This window comes from Strix uralensis, chromosome 32 (genome assembly GCF_047716275.1).
Source record: "Strix uralensis isolate ZFMK-TIS-50842 chromosome 32, bStrUra1, whole genome shotgun sequence".
Classification (NCBI taxonomy): domain Eukaryota; kingdom Metazoa; phylum Chordata; class Aves; order Strigiformes; family Strigidae; genus Strix; species Strix uralensis.
Genome location: NC_134003.1, coordinates 430,233 through 443,009, shown reverse-complemented (window position 1 = coordinate 443,009; position 12,777 = coordinate 430,233). Strand labels below are relative to the sequence as shown.

General features: G+C 67.9%; 2 protein-coding genes across 4 annotated transcripts; both read left to right on the top strand.

Moving 5' to 3' along the window:
• Window positions 1–2,095: 2,095 nt before the first annotated feature.
• On the top strand, window positions 2,096–4,731 carry FDPS (farnesyl diphosphate synthase). Of its 2 annotated transcripts, XM_074853387.1 has the most exons (9): window positions 2,099–2,332; window positions 2,505–2,645; window positions 2,720–2,800; window positions 2,903–3,025; window positions 3,243–3,331; window positions 3,593–3,665; window positions 3,809–3,886; window positions 3,962–4,096; window positions 4,349–4,731. In XM_074853387.1, the coding sequence occupies exons 1-9, from the start codon at window positions 2,192–2,194 to the stop codon at window positions 4,547–4,549; spliced, it is 1,062 nt and encodes a 353-aa protein (XP_074709488.1). In that variant the 5' UTR covers window positions 2,099–2,191; the 3' UTR covers window positions 4,550–4,731. The 2 variants fall into 2 exon arrangements, with proteins under 2 accessions (XP_074709489.1, XP_074709488.1); XM_074853388.1 differs by lacking the exon at window positions 2,903–3,025 and having other exon boundaries at window positions 2,096–2,332.
• Window positions 4,732–4,941: 210 nt separating this feature from the next.
• RUSC1 (RUN and SH3 domain containing 1) lies at window positions 4,942–12,710 on the top strand. Of its 2 annotated transcripts, XM_074853266.1 has the most exons (10): window positions 4,942–4,992; window positions 5,850–7,504; window positions 8,180–8,260; window positions 8,771–8,847; window positions 8,999–9,173; window positions 9,280–9,385; window positions 9,485–9,531; window positions 9,782–10,805; window positions 11,134–11,259; window positions 11,987–12,710. In XM_074853266.1, the coding sequence occupies exons 2-10, from the start codon at window positions 5,923–5,925 to the stop codon at window positions 12,153–12,155; spliced, it is 3,387 nt and encodes a 1,128-aa protein (XP_074709367.1). In that variant the 5' UTR covers window positions 4,942–4,992; window positions 5,850–5,922; the 3' UTR covers window positions 12,156–12,710. The 2 variants fall into 2 exon arrangements, with proteins under 2 accessions (XP_074709367.1, XP_074709368.1); XM_074853267.1 differs by lacking the exon at window positions 8,180–8,260.
• The last annotated feature ends 67 nt before the right edge of the window (window positions 12,711–12,777 follow it).

Sequence of the window (12,777 nt, the reverse complement as noted above, 5' to 3'; positions counted from 1 at the left end):
GCTGCCCTACCAGCTCCCCCCACAGCAGCCCCGCTGCCCGCAGAACGCTGGTGGCGGCCCCACCATCAGCAAGAATTAGGCTCCGTGACACACGATGAGATCAGAGCTGATTAACGGTTTCTTTCTAATTTGATTATTTCAGATTACACTGAAGTCAGCCTGATTAAGGGCGCGTGTAGGCTGACAGTCCCCTGCCCCAGCACCCTGCTGGAGGGCTGCGCTGTGCTGCCGGCGCCCAGGCCTGGCTCTGCCTGGCCACCGAGCTGCTCCGCAGGGCGCACCGAGGCTGCCCGAAGCAAAAAGAGCGTTTTCTTGGAACCACAGTCCCAGCCCGCGTGTCTCATGCCCAGCCAGGATTTACCCACCGTCTGCAGGGCTGGGCTGCTTGGGCAGCTCCAAGGCAGCTGGAGCTGGGGAGGAGGAGGAGAAGGGACCGTGTCCCCGGGCAAGGCCGAGCCCCGCTGCCTGTCCGGGGGTGAGGGCAGAGCCCCGGGCCCAGCCCTGCAAGGACACCCGGCCCTGGCGCGGGGTGGCTCTGCCCCAAGCCCCCGCGGTCCTGCTGGGGCAATGGCAGGCGGGGGATTAGCGGGCAGCAAGGCCGAGATTGATTAAACCAGGGTTAGCTGAGATGAGAGGATTACGGCGGATAAGTGGGAGATTGCCAATCAGCGGCGCGGGCGCCGGGTGGGAGCTGCGGGGCTGGCAGCGTGTCCCGCACGGCACCGTGTCACCATGTCACCGCGGAGCTGCGCCCAGGCCTGGGCCCGGCCGGGTGACAGCCACGGGCACGGCGGGAAGGCAGCGCCTGCCCCGGCACCCGCCGGCTGGCCCGCACGCAGAGGTGTGCGCTGCACCCCCCCGCACTGCACCCCCTCGCACTGCACCCCCAACCACACTGCACCCCCCCGCACTGCACCCCCTCGCACTGCACCCCCAACCACACTGCACCCCCCCGCACTGCACCCCCCGCACTGCACCCCCCCGCACTGCACCCCCCGCACTGCACCCCCAACCACACTGCACCCCCCCGCACTGCACCCCTCGCACTGCACCCCCAACCACACTGCACCCCCCCGCACTGCACCCCCTCGCACTGCACCCCCACCCACACTGCACCCCCCCGCACTGCACCCCCCCGCACTGCACCCCCTCGCGCACTGCACCCCCAACCACACTGCACCCCCCTGCACTGCACCCCCCCGCACTGCACCCCCACCCGCACTGCACCCCCAACCACACTGCACCCTCAACCACACTGCACCCCCCCGCACTGCACCCCCCCACTGCACCCCCAACCCGCACTGCACCCCCGTTGCACTGCGCAGCACCCCTGAACCCCCCAGCTGCCCCCCAGCCACAGCGCACCCCCGCACCCCACACCCCTGCACCCACACTGCACCCCTGCGCCCCACCTCTGCACCGCCCAGCTGCTCACCCCCCCCATGCACCCCCCATCTGCCAGCACCCTTCAGCTGCCTGTACCCCCCAACGCACCCCATCTACCAGCACCCCCTCATCTGCCAGCACCTCCTCATGCGCCCCCCCAGCTTCATGCACCTTCCAGCTGCCCACACCCCCCATGCACCCCCCCAGCTGCCCGCACCGCCCATGCACCCCCCATCTACCTGCACCCCCCCAGCTGCCTGTACCTCCCAGTGCACCCCCCATCTGCCTGCACCCCCCGTCTGCCGGCACCTCCCCAGGTACCCCTCCGTTGCCCGCACCCTCCAGCTGCCCGCACCCCCCCAGCTGCCTGTACCCCCCAATGCACCCCCCCACCTGCCTGCACCCCCGTCTGCCGGCACCTCCCCATGCACCCCCCCATCTGCCCGCACCCCCCCAGCTCCCCGCCCCCGCGCTCTGGGCGCTCGCTCCATTCTCTCTCTCCACCAATCGGCCGGCTCGGTCCCGCCCTCCCCGCGCTCCTACTGGCTCAGCCACCTTGGGCTCACCCTCACACGATGGAGCGAACCAATCAGCGCGGACGCCAGCCGTGGCCCCGCGGCTGGCCCCGCCCCCGCGCGGGGCACGCCGGGAGCTGTAGGCGGGCGGCGGCGCGACACCGGCTGCTCCCGCCACTCCGGACTGCGCGTCCCGGGGAGCCCCGCGGCGGCCGGGCCGGGCGGGGCGGGGCCGCCTCAGGAGGCCGCCAGGGCACCGGCAGCGGGTCCCGGCCGCGCTCTCGGGCACCATGAGCGGTAGCGGGGCGCGGGGGGCGGCGGTGGCCGAGCGGGAGGAGTTCCTGGGCTTCTTCCCACAGATCGTCCGCGACCTGACGGAGGGCGGCCTGGGGCACCCGGAGGTGGGCGACGCCGTGGCTCGGCTGAGGGAGGTGAGGAACGGCCGGGGGGGCGGCGGGCCCTCTCCCGTCTGCCCGCTCCCCGGGGCTGCCCGCTCCCCTCTGCCCGCTCCCCGGGGCTGCCCGTTCCCCTCTGCCCGCTCCCCGGGGCTGCCCGCTCCCCTCTGCCCGCTCCCCGGGGCTGCCCGCTCCCCTCTGCCCGCAGGTGCTGGAGTACAACGTGCCGGGCGGGAAGTGCAACCGCGGGCTGACGGTGCTGGCCGCCTTCCGAGAGCTGGCGGCCCCCGCGCAGCAGGACCCGGAGAGCCTCCGGTGCGCCCTGGCCGTCGGCTGGTGCATCGAGCTGGTGAGAGCCGTGGCGGGGGGCGGCTGGGGGACCCGTGGGGACCCCCGCACGGCTCCTAATCCAGGCTCTCGCAGTTCCAAGCCTTTTTCCTGGTGGCCGATGACATCATGGACGCGTCCCTCACCCGCCGGGGGCAGCTCTGCTGGTACAAGAAGGTGAGAGCGTTGAGGAGGCCCCTGTCCTTTGGACAAGTGCAGGGGGTCCTGGGGGGGGGGGGTCAAGGTGCTTTGTGACACCTCCCTGCCCTCTTGGTGCAGGAGGGGATCGGTCTGGACGCTGTCAACGACGCCTTCCTCCTCGAGTCGTCTGTCTACAGGCTGCTGAAGAAGTACTGCGGGGAGCGCCCCTACTACCTGCACCTGCTGGAGCTTTTCTTGCAGGTGACCCTGGCCCCCGCATCCCCCCCCCGCAGATTTGCCCCGGGTCTGGGCGGTTTCTGGATGTTTGACAGCATGTGATCTCATGTTTCTTAAGTCCCAGGGCATCCTGCCAGACACACACCCTTTCTTCAGACTTGGAGAGGAGCTGAATGGGGTTTGGGGTTTTCACTGCGCTGTTGGGACTTTCCTGGGTGAATAAATCCTCTTTCCTCTTCAGACTGCCTACCAGACTGAGCTTGGGCAGATGCTGGACCTCATCACTGCTCCCATTTCCCAGGTGGATTTGAGTCGCTTCAGTGAGCAGAGGTAAAGAGACAGAGGGGACGGAGATGCCAGCCCTGTTGGGGCAGGGTGGCTCTGCCCGTGGTCCCCTCCGCACTGGGGAAGAGAGACAGCAGCTTGCTGAAATGCCGCTGGCACCTTCCAGGCTTTGCGCAGCGAGTCTTGCTCGTGCTGTCGGAGCTCGGGGGCTGGTTTGGAGCGAGGTGCTGCTGGCCCTGAGCTGCAGAGCCCTGCCGGGAGGGGAAGGCCCGGGCTCTGTCGCTGAGCGTGGTTCCTCCGCTGCAGGTATAAGGCAATTGTGAAGTACAAGACGGCGTTTTACTCCTTCTACCTGCCCGTGGCCGCGGCCATGTACATGGTGAGTTTTTGGGGAACAGGCTCCAGGAGGGGCCTCATCCTTGGCATGAGGCTGTCGAGGAGGGTGGGGGGTGTGCGAGATAGGAGAAGTAAGGGGGGAAGGCAGGTGCTGGAAGGCTTTATTTCTTTTTCCCCCTGTCTTAGGCTGGAATTGATGATCAGGAGGAGCATGACAATGCCAAAGCGATCTTGCTGGAGATGGGTGAATTCTTTCAGATCCAGGTAGGAGGTGGCTCCCCGTCCCTCAGTGCTCTGAGACGCTGCTTCTGGTGCTCACGCGTTTCCATGTCCCTGCAGGATGATTACCTGGACTGCTTTGGGGACCCCGAGCTGACGGGGAAGGTTGGCACCGATATCCAGGACAACAAGTGCAGCTGGCTGGTGGTGGAGTGTCTGCGTCGGGTCACGCCAGACCAGAGGCAGATCCTGGAGGTAACGCCGCCGGCGCTGACAAACCCCCTGAAGAGGGGGGAGAGGCGGTGTGGACCCCCCTCCCTGGAAAGCCGTGTGCTGCCCTGCGTAGCTGCGCTGTGCCGCTGCCTGGCTGGGAGGAGGGGGGCTGAGGGAGCAGCAGAAGATGGTGTCAGGGAGAACAAGAGGCGATTCCTGCTGCGCCTGGAAGGAGCTGCTGGGGCGGGGGCTGCAAGCTGGGCCTCAGCCTGACTTATTCTGGTGTTTTCTCAGGAGAATTATGGCTGTAAGGAGCCCGAGAAGGTGGCAAAGGTGAAGGAGCTCTATGACACCCTGGGCATGAAGGCTGCTTTTCAGGAGTACGAGGAGAGCAGCTATCGGCGCTTGCAGGAACTGATCAGAAAGCACGCCACCCGCCTGCCCCGGGAGATCTTCCTTGGCCTGGCACAGAAGATTTACAAACGCCAGAAATGATGCTGTGCCTGTCCCTGGACTGCTGGGCTCGGCTGAGGGGCCCTGCTGGGGCTTTCTCCCCTCTGGCCAGAGCTGCCTGGAGCTGGGCCCTGCCCCGCGGCTCAGGGGCTGGGGGCTGGTTGTAGACCGGGCCGGGGGGGCCGGGCTCTGCCAGCCTGTGTCAATAAACAGTTCTTGGGGTGTCTCGCTGCCTGCTCTTGGCTGGGGAAGGGGCTGGGCCGGCGCGGGGTGCGGTGCGGGGGATGCCAGCCCCCCCCTCCGGTGCTCTCTGGCTGCAGGGTCGGGGTGGGGGGGGGGGACACGACACACACACACCAGACCGGAGAGCACCGCCCCCGGCGGCTCCCGGGAGGGGCGGGCCCGGGGCGGCTCCCGGGCGGGGCGGGGGCGGGCCCGGGGCTCCTCCCTCCCGCCAGCCGCATTCGCCGCCGCAGCGCGACGAGGTGAGCGGGGCTGGGGCCGGGGGGGCTCCGGGGGGCGGGTGGTGGCTCGCTGGCTGCGGGGAAGGGGCGGCTGCACCCCGGCAGCCCCGCTCCCGCCGCGGGGCCGCGGCTCCTCCAGCCCCGGGACCGGTGGCCGCTCGGGGCCGGGTCAGCGCCGCCTGCCCGAGGCCGCCCGGGCTCTGAGCTGCCCGGCCCCGGCCCGAGGCCGCCGCAGGTGCCCGGGGCCGGTGCTCCCCCCTCGGCGGGGCGAGGGCCGAGCGATGCGGCCGGTTGCAGCGGCTGCCGGGGCCCGGGCGCTGCCGGCTGCCAGGTCTGCGGCGGGTTTTGAGGCCGGGCCAGGGCCGGGCGTCTCCTCGCTGTGCCTCGGGCTGGCCGTGCCCCGGCCGCAGCGAGCCGGCGGTGTCACCGTCCCTTGGCCAGGACCTCCCCGGCTGAGGTTTCAAGGGCGTTTTCTCCTTGACGGCATCTCTGAGACGGTCCTGGCTTTGGAGACCGGGCAGAGGGAATCCAACCCCGCCGCTCAGCTGCCTGCACCGGCCACAGGCTTCCCTGGACACCACGCTCAGGTCGTGCTCTGGGGATCAGCTGCCGGCTCCCTGGCCACCGGCCACCGGCTGCAGCCCCAGCCTGGCTGGGCAGGCCCGAGCTCAGTGGGGAGCTGTGGGGCAGCCCCTCTCTGCTGGGCGTGTTCCCCTCTCTGAACCCCCAGGCCCTCGTGCTCGTCCCAGGCAGCTGCCCCTTCCCTGCTCGGTGGCTGCCGCAAGGTCACTGCCATCCCTCTCGCCCTGACCGTTCCTCTCCGGGTTTGCGCTGCTGTCTTCTCCCCCGCCGGTTGAAAGGGTTTTTGATGTTTGCAGGGAGCTGGATGGTCTGAAGAGAGGAGCTGTGGGGCTCTCTGAGGAGCCCTGGCAGTACCAGCGAGGCAGCATCATGCTGGCTCCGAAGAAAGGCCTGTTGTGCAACCTCAACCACATCCATCTGCAGCACATCTCCCTGGGGCTGCACCTCTCCCGGCACCCAGAGCTGCAGGAGACCTCTGGCTCCATGGGTGGGGGAGACCAGACCAGCTGCAGCGACTGCCCGGAGAACTGTGAGCAAGTGGATGCCAATTCCAACAATCCCTCCTTGAAATGCCAGTGTTGCGAGTCCCATACTCAGCAGCTGGTGACGTTGGGTCTCCAGAACCAGGCAGCTCAAGAGGATTTCCCCTGCCTGCATGCTGGGGAGAAGGTGGCCTCCCCCTGTGATCCCCCTTGTGATCTGGCTTCCTCCTCCTCCTCCTCCTCTGTCAGCAGCTGCTCGGATTTCAGCTTGGATGACTCCCCAGTCTCCGTGTACTGCAAGGGGTTCTCCAGAGAAGAGTCCCAATCCCCTGAAAATCAGCCCAACATCAGTCCTGCAGAAGACACCCGGGATGGCAAGTTGCTGGCTGACCAGGGCAGGACGTGTGATGGAAGAGATGCCAACCTCAACCCCCCAGTGCCCCGGAGACCAGACACCGTGGCCGGAGAGAGCCCGGACAGCCTCTGCAGCGGCAGCTCGCTTGACTCCCAGAGTGAAGAGCCCCCTCCCAGCGTGGCGGCGCAGGAGACCACCAGCATCTGCACTGACCTAGACCCCAACTGCAACCCCCTCCCCGACGCTGAGCCTCCAGCACCACCTGTGCCAGGACGGTGGGATCCCGGCCTGAGCAGAGCTCCGGAGCCACGGCCCCGGGCTGGCAGCCTCCCCCCGCCCGTGCCCCCCCGGCCCCGGCGACGGCTGCAGGTTCTCAGCGGGCACAGAGCAGAGCAGCCGCTCCTGCCTGCGCGGCCAGTGGAGCCGGAGCTCGGCTCGGGTGACCTCTGCAGAGATCTGGGCAAGAAGACCATCACCTCCTTCCATGAGCTTGCCCAGAAGAGGAAGAGGAACGCGGCTGGGCCCGCTCTTGCCCAGGCCAGGGCTGACCGGAGCGACTGGCTGATCGTATTCTCCCCTGACACGGAGCTGCCACCCCCCAGTGAGCTCCTCTCCAGCACCACGGGCCAGGAGCCGGCCCGGCCCCAGCTGCAGCACGACTGGCCAGTGAGACCCCCCAGTTCCAGGCAGAGAGAGGTGACAACGTTCAAGGAGCTGCGGTACCGCAGTGCCTCCAACAAGCCCAAGGGCCAGCCAGCGGGTGAGCGGGCAGAGCCGGTGGCATCTCAGCGCCCCTCTGCAGCCCTCGAGACGGCCATCGGCAGCGACGGCTCAGGCTGGGTGCCCCCTGCGCCTCTGGGGGGGCAGTTGCTGGCACCTGCAGACAGCCACCAGCTGAAGAGGAGGAGACCCCGCCCGGGGCTGCAGCCCATCGCCGAGAGGCAGCCGGGGGACGCGGAGGACGGGGGGCTGCCCCCGCGGAGCTGCCTTCCAGGAGAGAAGGGGCTGGGCTCTGCCTGCGGTGAAGGTGCCCTGGGCTGGAGGCTCGGGGGAGCTGGCGGGGACCTGTGGGTGCCAGGGACGGTCGAGAGAGGAGACGAAGCCTGCAAGGAGGGTAAGAGCCGGGGTTCCCTCCGGCCTGGTGCGGGGCTGTCGCCCTCCAGGGACCGGGCAGGGCAGGGAGGAGCTGCCGGCGCGGCCGCCGTGGCTGGGGCCGCGGGACATGGCGGGGAGGTGGCTGCAGGGCGAGCGGGCCGGCTCCTGGCGAGCCAGGGCGAACGGCTCCTGGGGCCCTCGAGGGCTCTGGGCCGGGCGGGGCCGCCGCTGCCCTCGGCGGCGGGTTCCCCCCTCCCGGCCCGGCTGCGCTGGGGGGTGGGACACGCGGCCCGGGAGGTGCCCCGGGAGGTGCCCCGGAGGTGCCCCGGCGGCTGCCCCGGCCCTTCCCGGCTGCCTGGGGCCGGGTTGGCCCCGCCGAGGCGGCAGCTCCTCACCCCGCCCCGCCGCCGCCGCCCGGCCCACGGCTCCCCCCGGGCCCTTCCTCCTCCCCGTCCTCGCCCGCCGCGGCCTCCGGCTCCATGAGCGAGCGCGGCCCGGCCGGGCCCGGCCCCGGCGCTGCCTGCGGTGAGCGGGGCCGGGGCGGCGGGGCGGGCCCCGGGCCTGAGCGCGCTCCGGGCCTCCCGCGGCGGCAGCGCCCGGGCCCCGGCGCCCCCCGGCAGCGCCCGGGCGGCCGCGGGGGATCCCGGGCGAGGCCCCGCGGGCTGCGCCTGACGCCGCCGCCCCCTCTCTCCAGCCAGGCCCTCGCCGCCCGCCGCGGGCGCAGCCGGGGGGAGCACGGAGGGAGCCCGCCGCCCCCGGGGAGAGCAGAAGAAAGGTAACGGCCCCGGGAACCCTCCGGAGCCTCCGGCTGGGCGCGGCGCCGGGGGGCGGCAGAGCTGGGGTGGGGGGCGGAGACCCCCAGGGCCCGGGGAGGTGCGAGGGGCGATGGCGGCCTGGCGGGGGGCGCGGGCAGGGGCGGGCAGGGCTGCCTGCTGCGGGGCCCGGCCCTGCCCGCCTCTCGGCAGATGGTGCTGTCGAGCCGGAGGACGGGGCGGGGCTGCCCCGGCATCTTGCGAACCCCTCGAGGGGCTCCTGCCCGCGGCCCCGTCCTGGCCTCGCCCCCTTGGAAACGGCGGCTCCTTCATCCCCGCACGTTCCCAGGGCAAAGCCTGGGCTGCTCCGTCACCTCGGGCCATCCCGGTGCCCCCCGGCCCCTCCCGGCTCCCCCCGGCCTCGCTGCAGCCGGGGCCGGGGCGATGCTGCTCGGCCACGCGCTGCCGATGGGCCGAGGGTGGCGGCGGGGCTGGCTGCTGGGTTTGACCTTTTCCTTTCTGTTGCCCGTCAGCCCTGCTGGTCGCCCTCAGCGCCGCCGTCGATAAGATTATCGCCCACTTCAGCGCCGCGCGGAACCTGGTGCAGAAGGTGAGGCTCTGGCTGGGCTGGGGTGGGCAGGGCGAGGGCAGGCTTCGGGCAGGAGGGGCTTTGGGAGCTGCAGGGGCAGGATCCCACCATCCCGCCTTGCAGACTCAGGGTTAGGTGCTGCCTTTCCTCTCCCTCTCCTCTCCTCGTGCAGGCCCAGCTGGGAGACAGCCGGCTCAGCCCCGATGTGGGTTATCTGCTGCTGCACACCCTCTGCCCTGCGCTCTATGCCTTGGTGGAGGACGGGCTGAAGCCGTTCCAGAAGGATGTTATCACAGGCCAGAGGAAAAATTCCCCTTGGAGCGTGGTGGAAGCCTCCGTGAAGACAGGTTGGTGTGAGGAACACGCTCCTGGAGCTGTTGACATCTCAGGGTGCCCAGGCTGGGGGAGGATGTGTGCCCAGAGCGGTGACCGTCTGTGCTGTGTATTCCACAGGCCCCAACACCCGCTCTCTCCACTCCCTGTGCTGGCACGTGGCCGGGCTGGCCCCTCTCAACAGCACCAGACAGAAGTTTCATGCCTTTATCCTCGGCCTTTTGAAGTGAGTATTGGCCCAGCTGGCCCAGGCTGTCCTGGCTGCGATGGCAGGTTGGAACAGAGCCCCAAGAGCTTTAACTTGGGTTCCCTTTGTCTTGTTTAGCATTAAGCAGCTGGAGCTGTGGATCTCTCAGCTGCAGAGGAGCCCAGGTAAGGACACAGTACCCAGAAGCTCCCCCTCCATGTCCTTTCCTACTTGCCAGGGTGATAATAATCCCGTACCTGTTCCACCCACAACGCTTGGCTGGGGTTTCCATAGTGGAGAAGGGCATCGTTTTCCGTGGTGCATTGCAGTACAGCAGAAGGTTGTCTGACCTGCTAGGACAGACCAGCTGGCCCTGGGAGGGGGCGGGTGGGCAAGGGCGTTTTGCATCCGTTCAGCACTGTCCATGTCTTGTAGGTGTAATCTCCGTGCTGTACTCACCCACGGCCTTCTTTGCCCTGAGCCAAGGCCCTCTTCCTCACCTCGCCGATGAACTGCTGCTGCTCATCCAGCCCCTCTCAGTGCTGACGTTCCACCTTGACCTGCTCTTTGAACACCACCACCTCTCCATGGACGTAAGACCCTTGTCCCGTCGGCTGGAGTCACCCCTGTCTCCTGCCCATTACTCCGCTCAGGCTCAGGGGGCTGTGCAGCCTTCTCGGGGGGGCCAAAGCAGTGCTGCAGGGGCCAGCCTGGAAGAGGAGATCCCCCCCGATGCGCTGGGGCGGGCAGCCAGTGCTGAGGGCAGCACAAGATCCCAGGTCCAAGCTGCTGCGCGTGGGCTGGTCCCTGCTCCCCAGGTGGGGGCTGCCCTGCAGCAGACCCTCCAGCACGTGCTGCGGTGGGGCGACCAGCTCAGTCGCGCTTTCCTGGGAGCTGACGGCTCCCCGGAGACCCCCAGGCCTGAGGCAGGCCCTCGGGATGCTGGGGCTGGCCTCAGTGGCTGGTGGGGCCAGCTGAGCCAGGCCTCCAGGATTTATGCTGCTCCTAGCAAGGAGAAGGTCCCCTTCGTCTGGTGGACAAAGCTGCGGACGGCTGCGGGGGATTCCAGCCCCGGGCAGGCTGCGCGATCTCAAACATCCGTGAATGAGCCTAGAGGCACGGAGCTGCAGCTCCTTCAGACCAAAGCTGTCCCTGAACTCCCCAGTCCAAAGGCCAGCAGCAGCACTGACACCTCTGGAACCTCTTCCCCTGAAGACCTCGTCCTGCCTACTGGAGCTGGAGCACCCACCAAGCCAGATGATCCCGTTGCTGGAGAGAAGCTCCTGCCTGTTTCCCCAGAGCCTCGTGCGAACAGGGATCAGGCAGCACCTTCTGACCCAGAGGCGGGTGGTCCTCCTGGTCCTGACAAGGGCAGCTGGCTGGGCCGGCTCTTTGGAGCCACCAGCCCCTCTGCCAGGAGCTTCCCTCCCAATCCTGACACCGCCTCAGCCAAGTCCAGGTAAGGCCCAGCCGGGGCAGGCAGGGTGGGGGAAGCACCATGTGCCGAGGAAGGGTTTTTCTCCCAGGCACACCCTGGGGGTCGCCGGCCTCGTGGGGTGCCCTGTACAGCCCGTTATCCAGGTTTTGTGCTCCCGGGATTAGCACGTGTCCCAGGTGCTGCTGCCATTGCACTGCATCCGTCCTTCAGAGCAGCAGGAGCTCAGGGTGGAGGCTCGGTGGTGCTTGATAGGGCCCTCGCCAGCTCCCGGATCACCAGAATAGTCTGAGCAGGATGGGTGGGAAAAGGCTTCCCAGACGAGCGTGTGGCTTCCTTTGCTTTGTGGCAGGAGACCTTCTAGTTGGCTGTCCCCCAGCGCGCGTGTCCTGGCCGCGGTGGTGAAGGGGCTGGCGTCCGAGAAGACCCGCGCGCAGGAACCCGAGAGGAACATGTCGGCCTCTCCCCAGACCCACAGGTGACGCAGGGCACCGCGGTGGTGGGGGCTGGAGAGCTGGTGGGTAGGTTTTTCTCGGGGAGGGAGAAGCAGGGGCTGTTTTCAGACGTGGCCTGGGTATCCTACAAGCGTTCCTAGGGAGGGGCTTGCACCACTCCTTGTTGCTAACTTGGACCTTGACTGTCCCATCCCTGCCCCGGGGATTCCCCTGTCTCCTGCTGAGCTTTGGGTGAACCTGTGTGTCTGCCCAGCTGTGGTCAGTTGGTTTTTGCAGACATTTTTTGGAGGAATTTTGAGCATTTTCTGGATTTTGGATTCACAGCAGCTTGTTTGGAGCCACCATGTGTCAGCTCTGACCAAATTGTGGCAGCTCAGAGAAGCTGCCGTGGTCCGTCTGTGCTTGGGCAGTGTTTGACCAAGCGAGTGCGATGGGCGAGTGGCCGTCCCACGGCCCGTTCGGCCACCTCCCTCCTCCCCAGCCCTCGCTGGCCCTCACCTAAATCCCTCACCTCATCTCCCCACCACATCTGCACAAGATGCTCCCGCTCTGCTGCTGCTCCCAGGGTCTGCTTGGCAGCACGGTTTTGTCATGTGGCTTCTCAGTGAACGTCAGACGGTGTCTTTGCCTGAGGAGGGGGGTCACTGGCTCTGCACATGAGCTTCAAAACCTCTCCCGAGTTCTGTGGGAGCCTCTCAGGGTGGTACCCGGGGGCCGAGGGGTGAACCCCCGATGGTGGTTGTTGTGCAGGGCAGTTCGGGCGCTGTGTGACCACATGGGCACCGCCGAGGGTCACCTGAGCTTCCAAAAAGGGGACATCCTGCAGCTGCTCTCCACCGTGGATGAAGACTGGATCCGCTGCTGCCATGGAAACAGCACTGGCCTAGTTCCTGTTGGTTACACGTCCCTAATTTTGTGAGGAGGCGGGAGGAGACCTGAGGAAGCAGCTGAGCTTGCTGAAGCAGGTGCTGCCTCCGGCAAGGACGGGCTCCTGCCACGGCTTCACCGCCTTTGGGGCTTCACCACCATGGGGCTTCACCGCCTTCGGGGCTGGCAGTTCTGCAGGGGACCCTGTCCCGGTGCCGTTGCTGCTGCTCGTCCATGTGACGTTACCGTCTGCTGTGGGTGCACCCCGTGAGCCACCGCTGCGCGTGTCCCCGCAGCCCTGCTGGCGTTTCACCTTGGCTGCCCTTTGGGAACTGCTCTGGCTCGTGTTTCCTCAGCTGCTGCCCACGCCTGTGCCAGGGGAGGGAAGGCCCCTGGCCCTGCGCCGTACTCGCTCCTGTATGTTGTCTCTGTGCCGTCGTGTCCTGCCACCGCTGCCACCTCCACGTGCCCTGCTCTGCCCTGGGGCCGGGGGCCCAGGCCAGCCCCAGCTGCTGCTGCACAGTCCCAGCACTCTGTAAATAGTTGTAACCAAGGGAACGAGCTTATTCCAAGGGGAAGAAGCTGGAAATAAAGGTTGTGACTCGTGTGGCTGCTTGTGTGAATGGATCGTTGGGATTGCGGGGGACTGGAAATGGCCACGTGGGTCCCTGCGG

Coding starts and splice junctions, on each gene's coding strand:
- FDPS (XM_074853387.1), top strand. CDS start 2,192: ATGAGCGGTAGCGGGGCGCGGGGGGCGGCGGTGGCCGAGCGGGAGGAG. Junction 2,646..2,719: donor TCGGCTGGTGCATCGAGCTG/GTGAGAGCCGTG, acceptor AGGCTCTCGCAG/TTCCAAGCCTTTTTCCTGGT. Junction 3,332..3,592: donor AGTCGCTTCAGTGAGCAGAG/GTAAAGAGACAG, acceptor CCTCCGCTGCAG/GTATAAGGCAATTGTGAAGT.
- RUSC1 (XM_074853266.1), top strand. CDS start 5,923: ATGCTGGCTCCGAAGAAAGGCCTGTTGTGCAACCTCAACCACATCCAT. Junction 8,848..8,998: donor CGCGGAACCTGGTGCAGAAG/GTGAGGCTCTGG, acceptor CTCCTCGTGCAG/GCCCAGCTGGGAGACAGCCG. Junction 10,806..11,133: donor ACCGCCTCAGCCAAGTCCAG/GTAAGGCCCAGC, acceptor GCTTTGTGGCAG/GAGACCTTCTAGTTGGCTGT.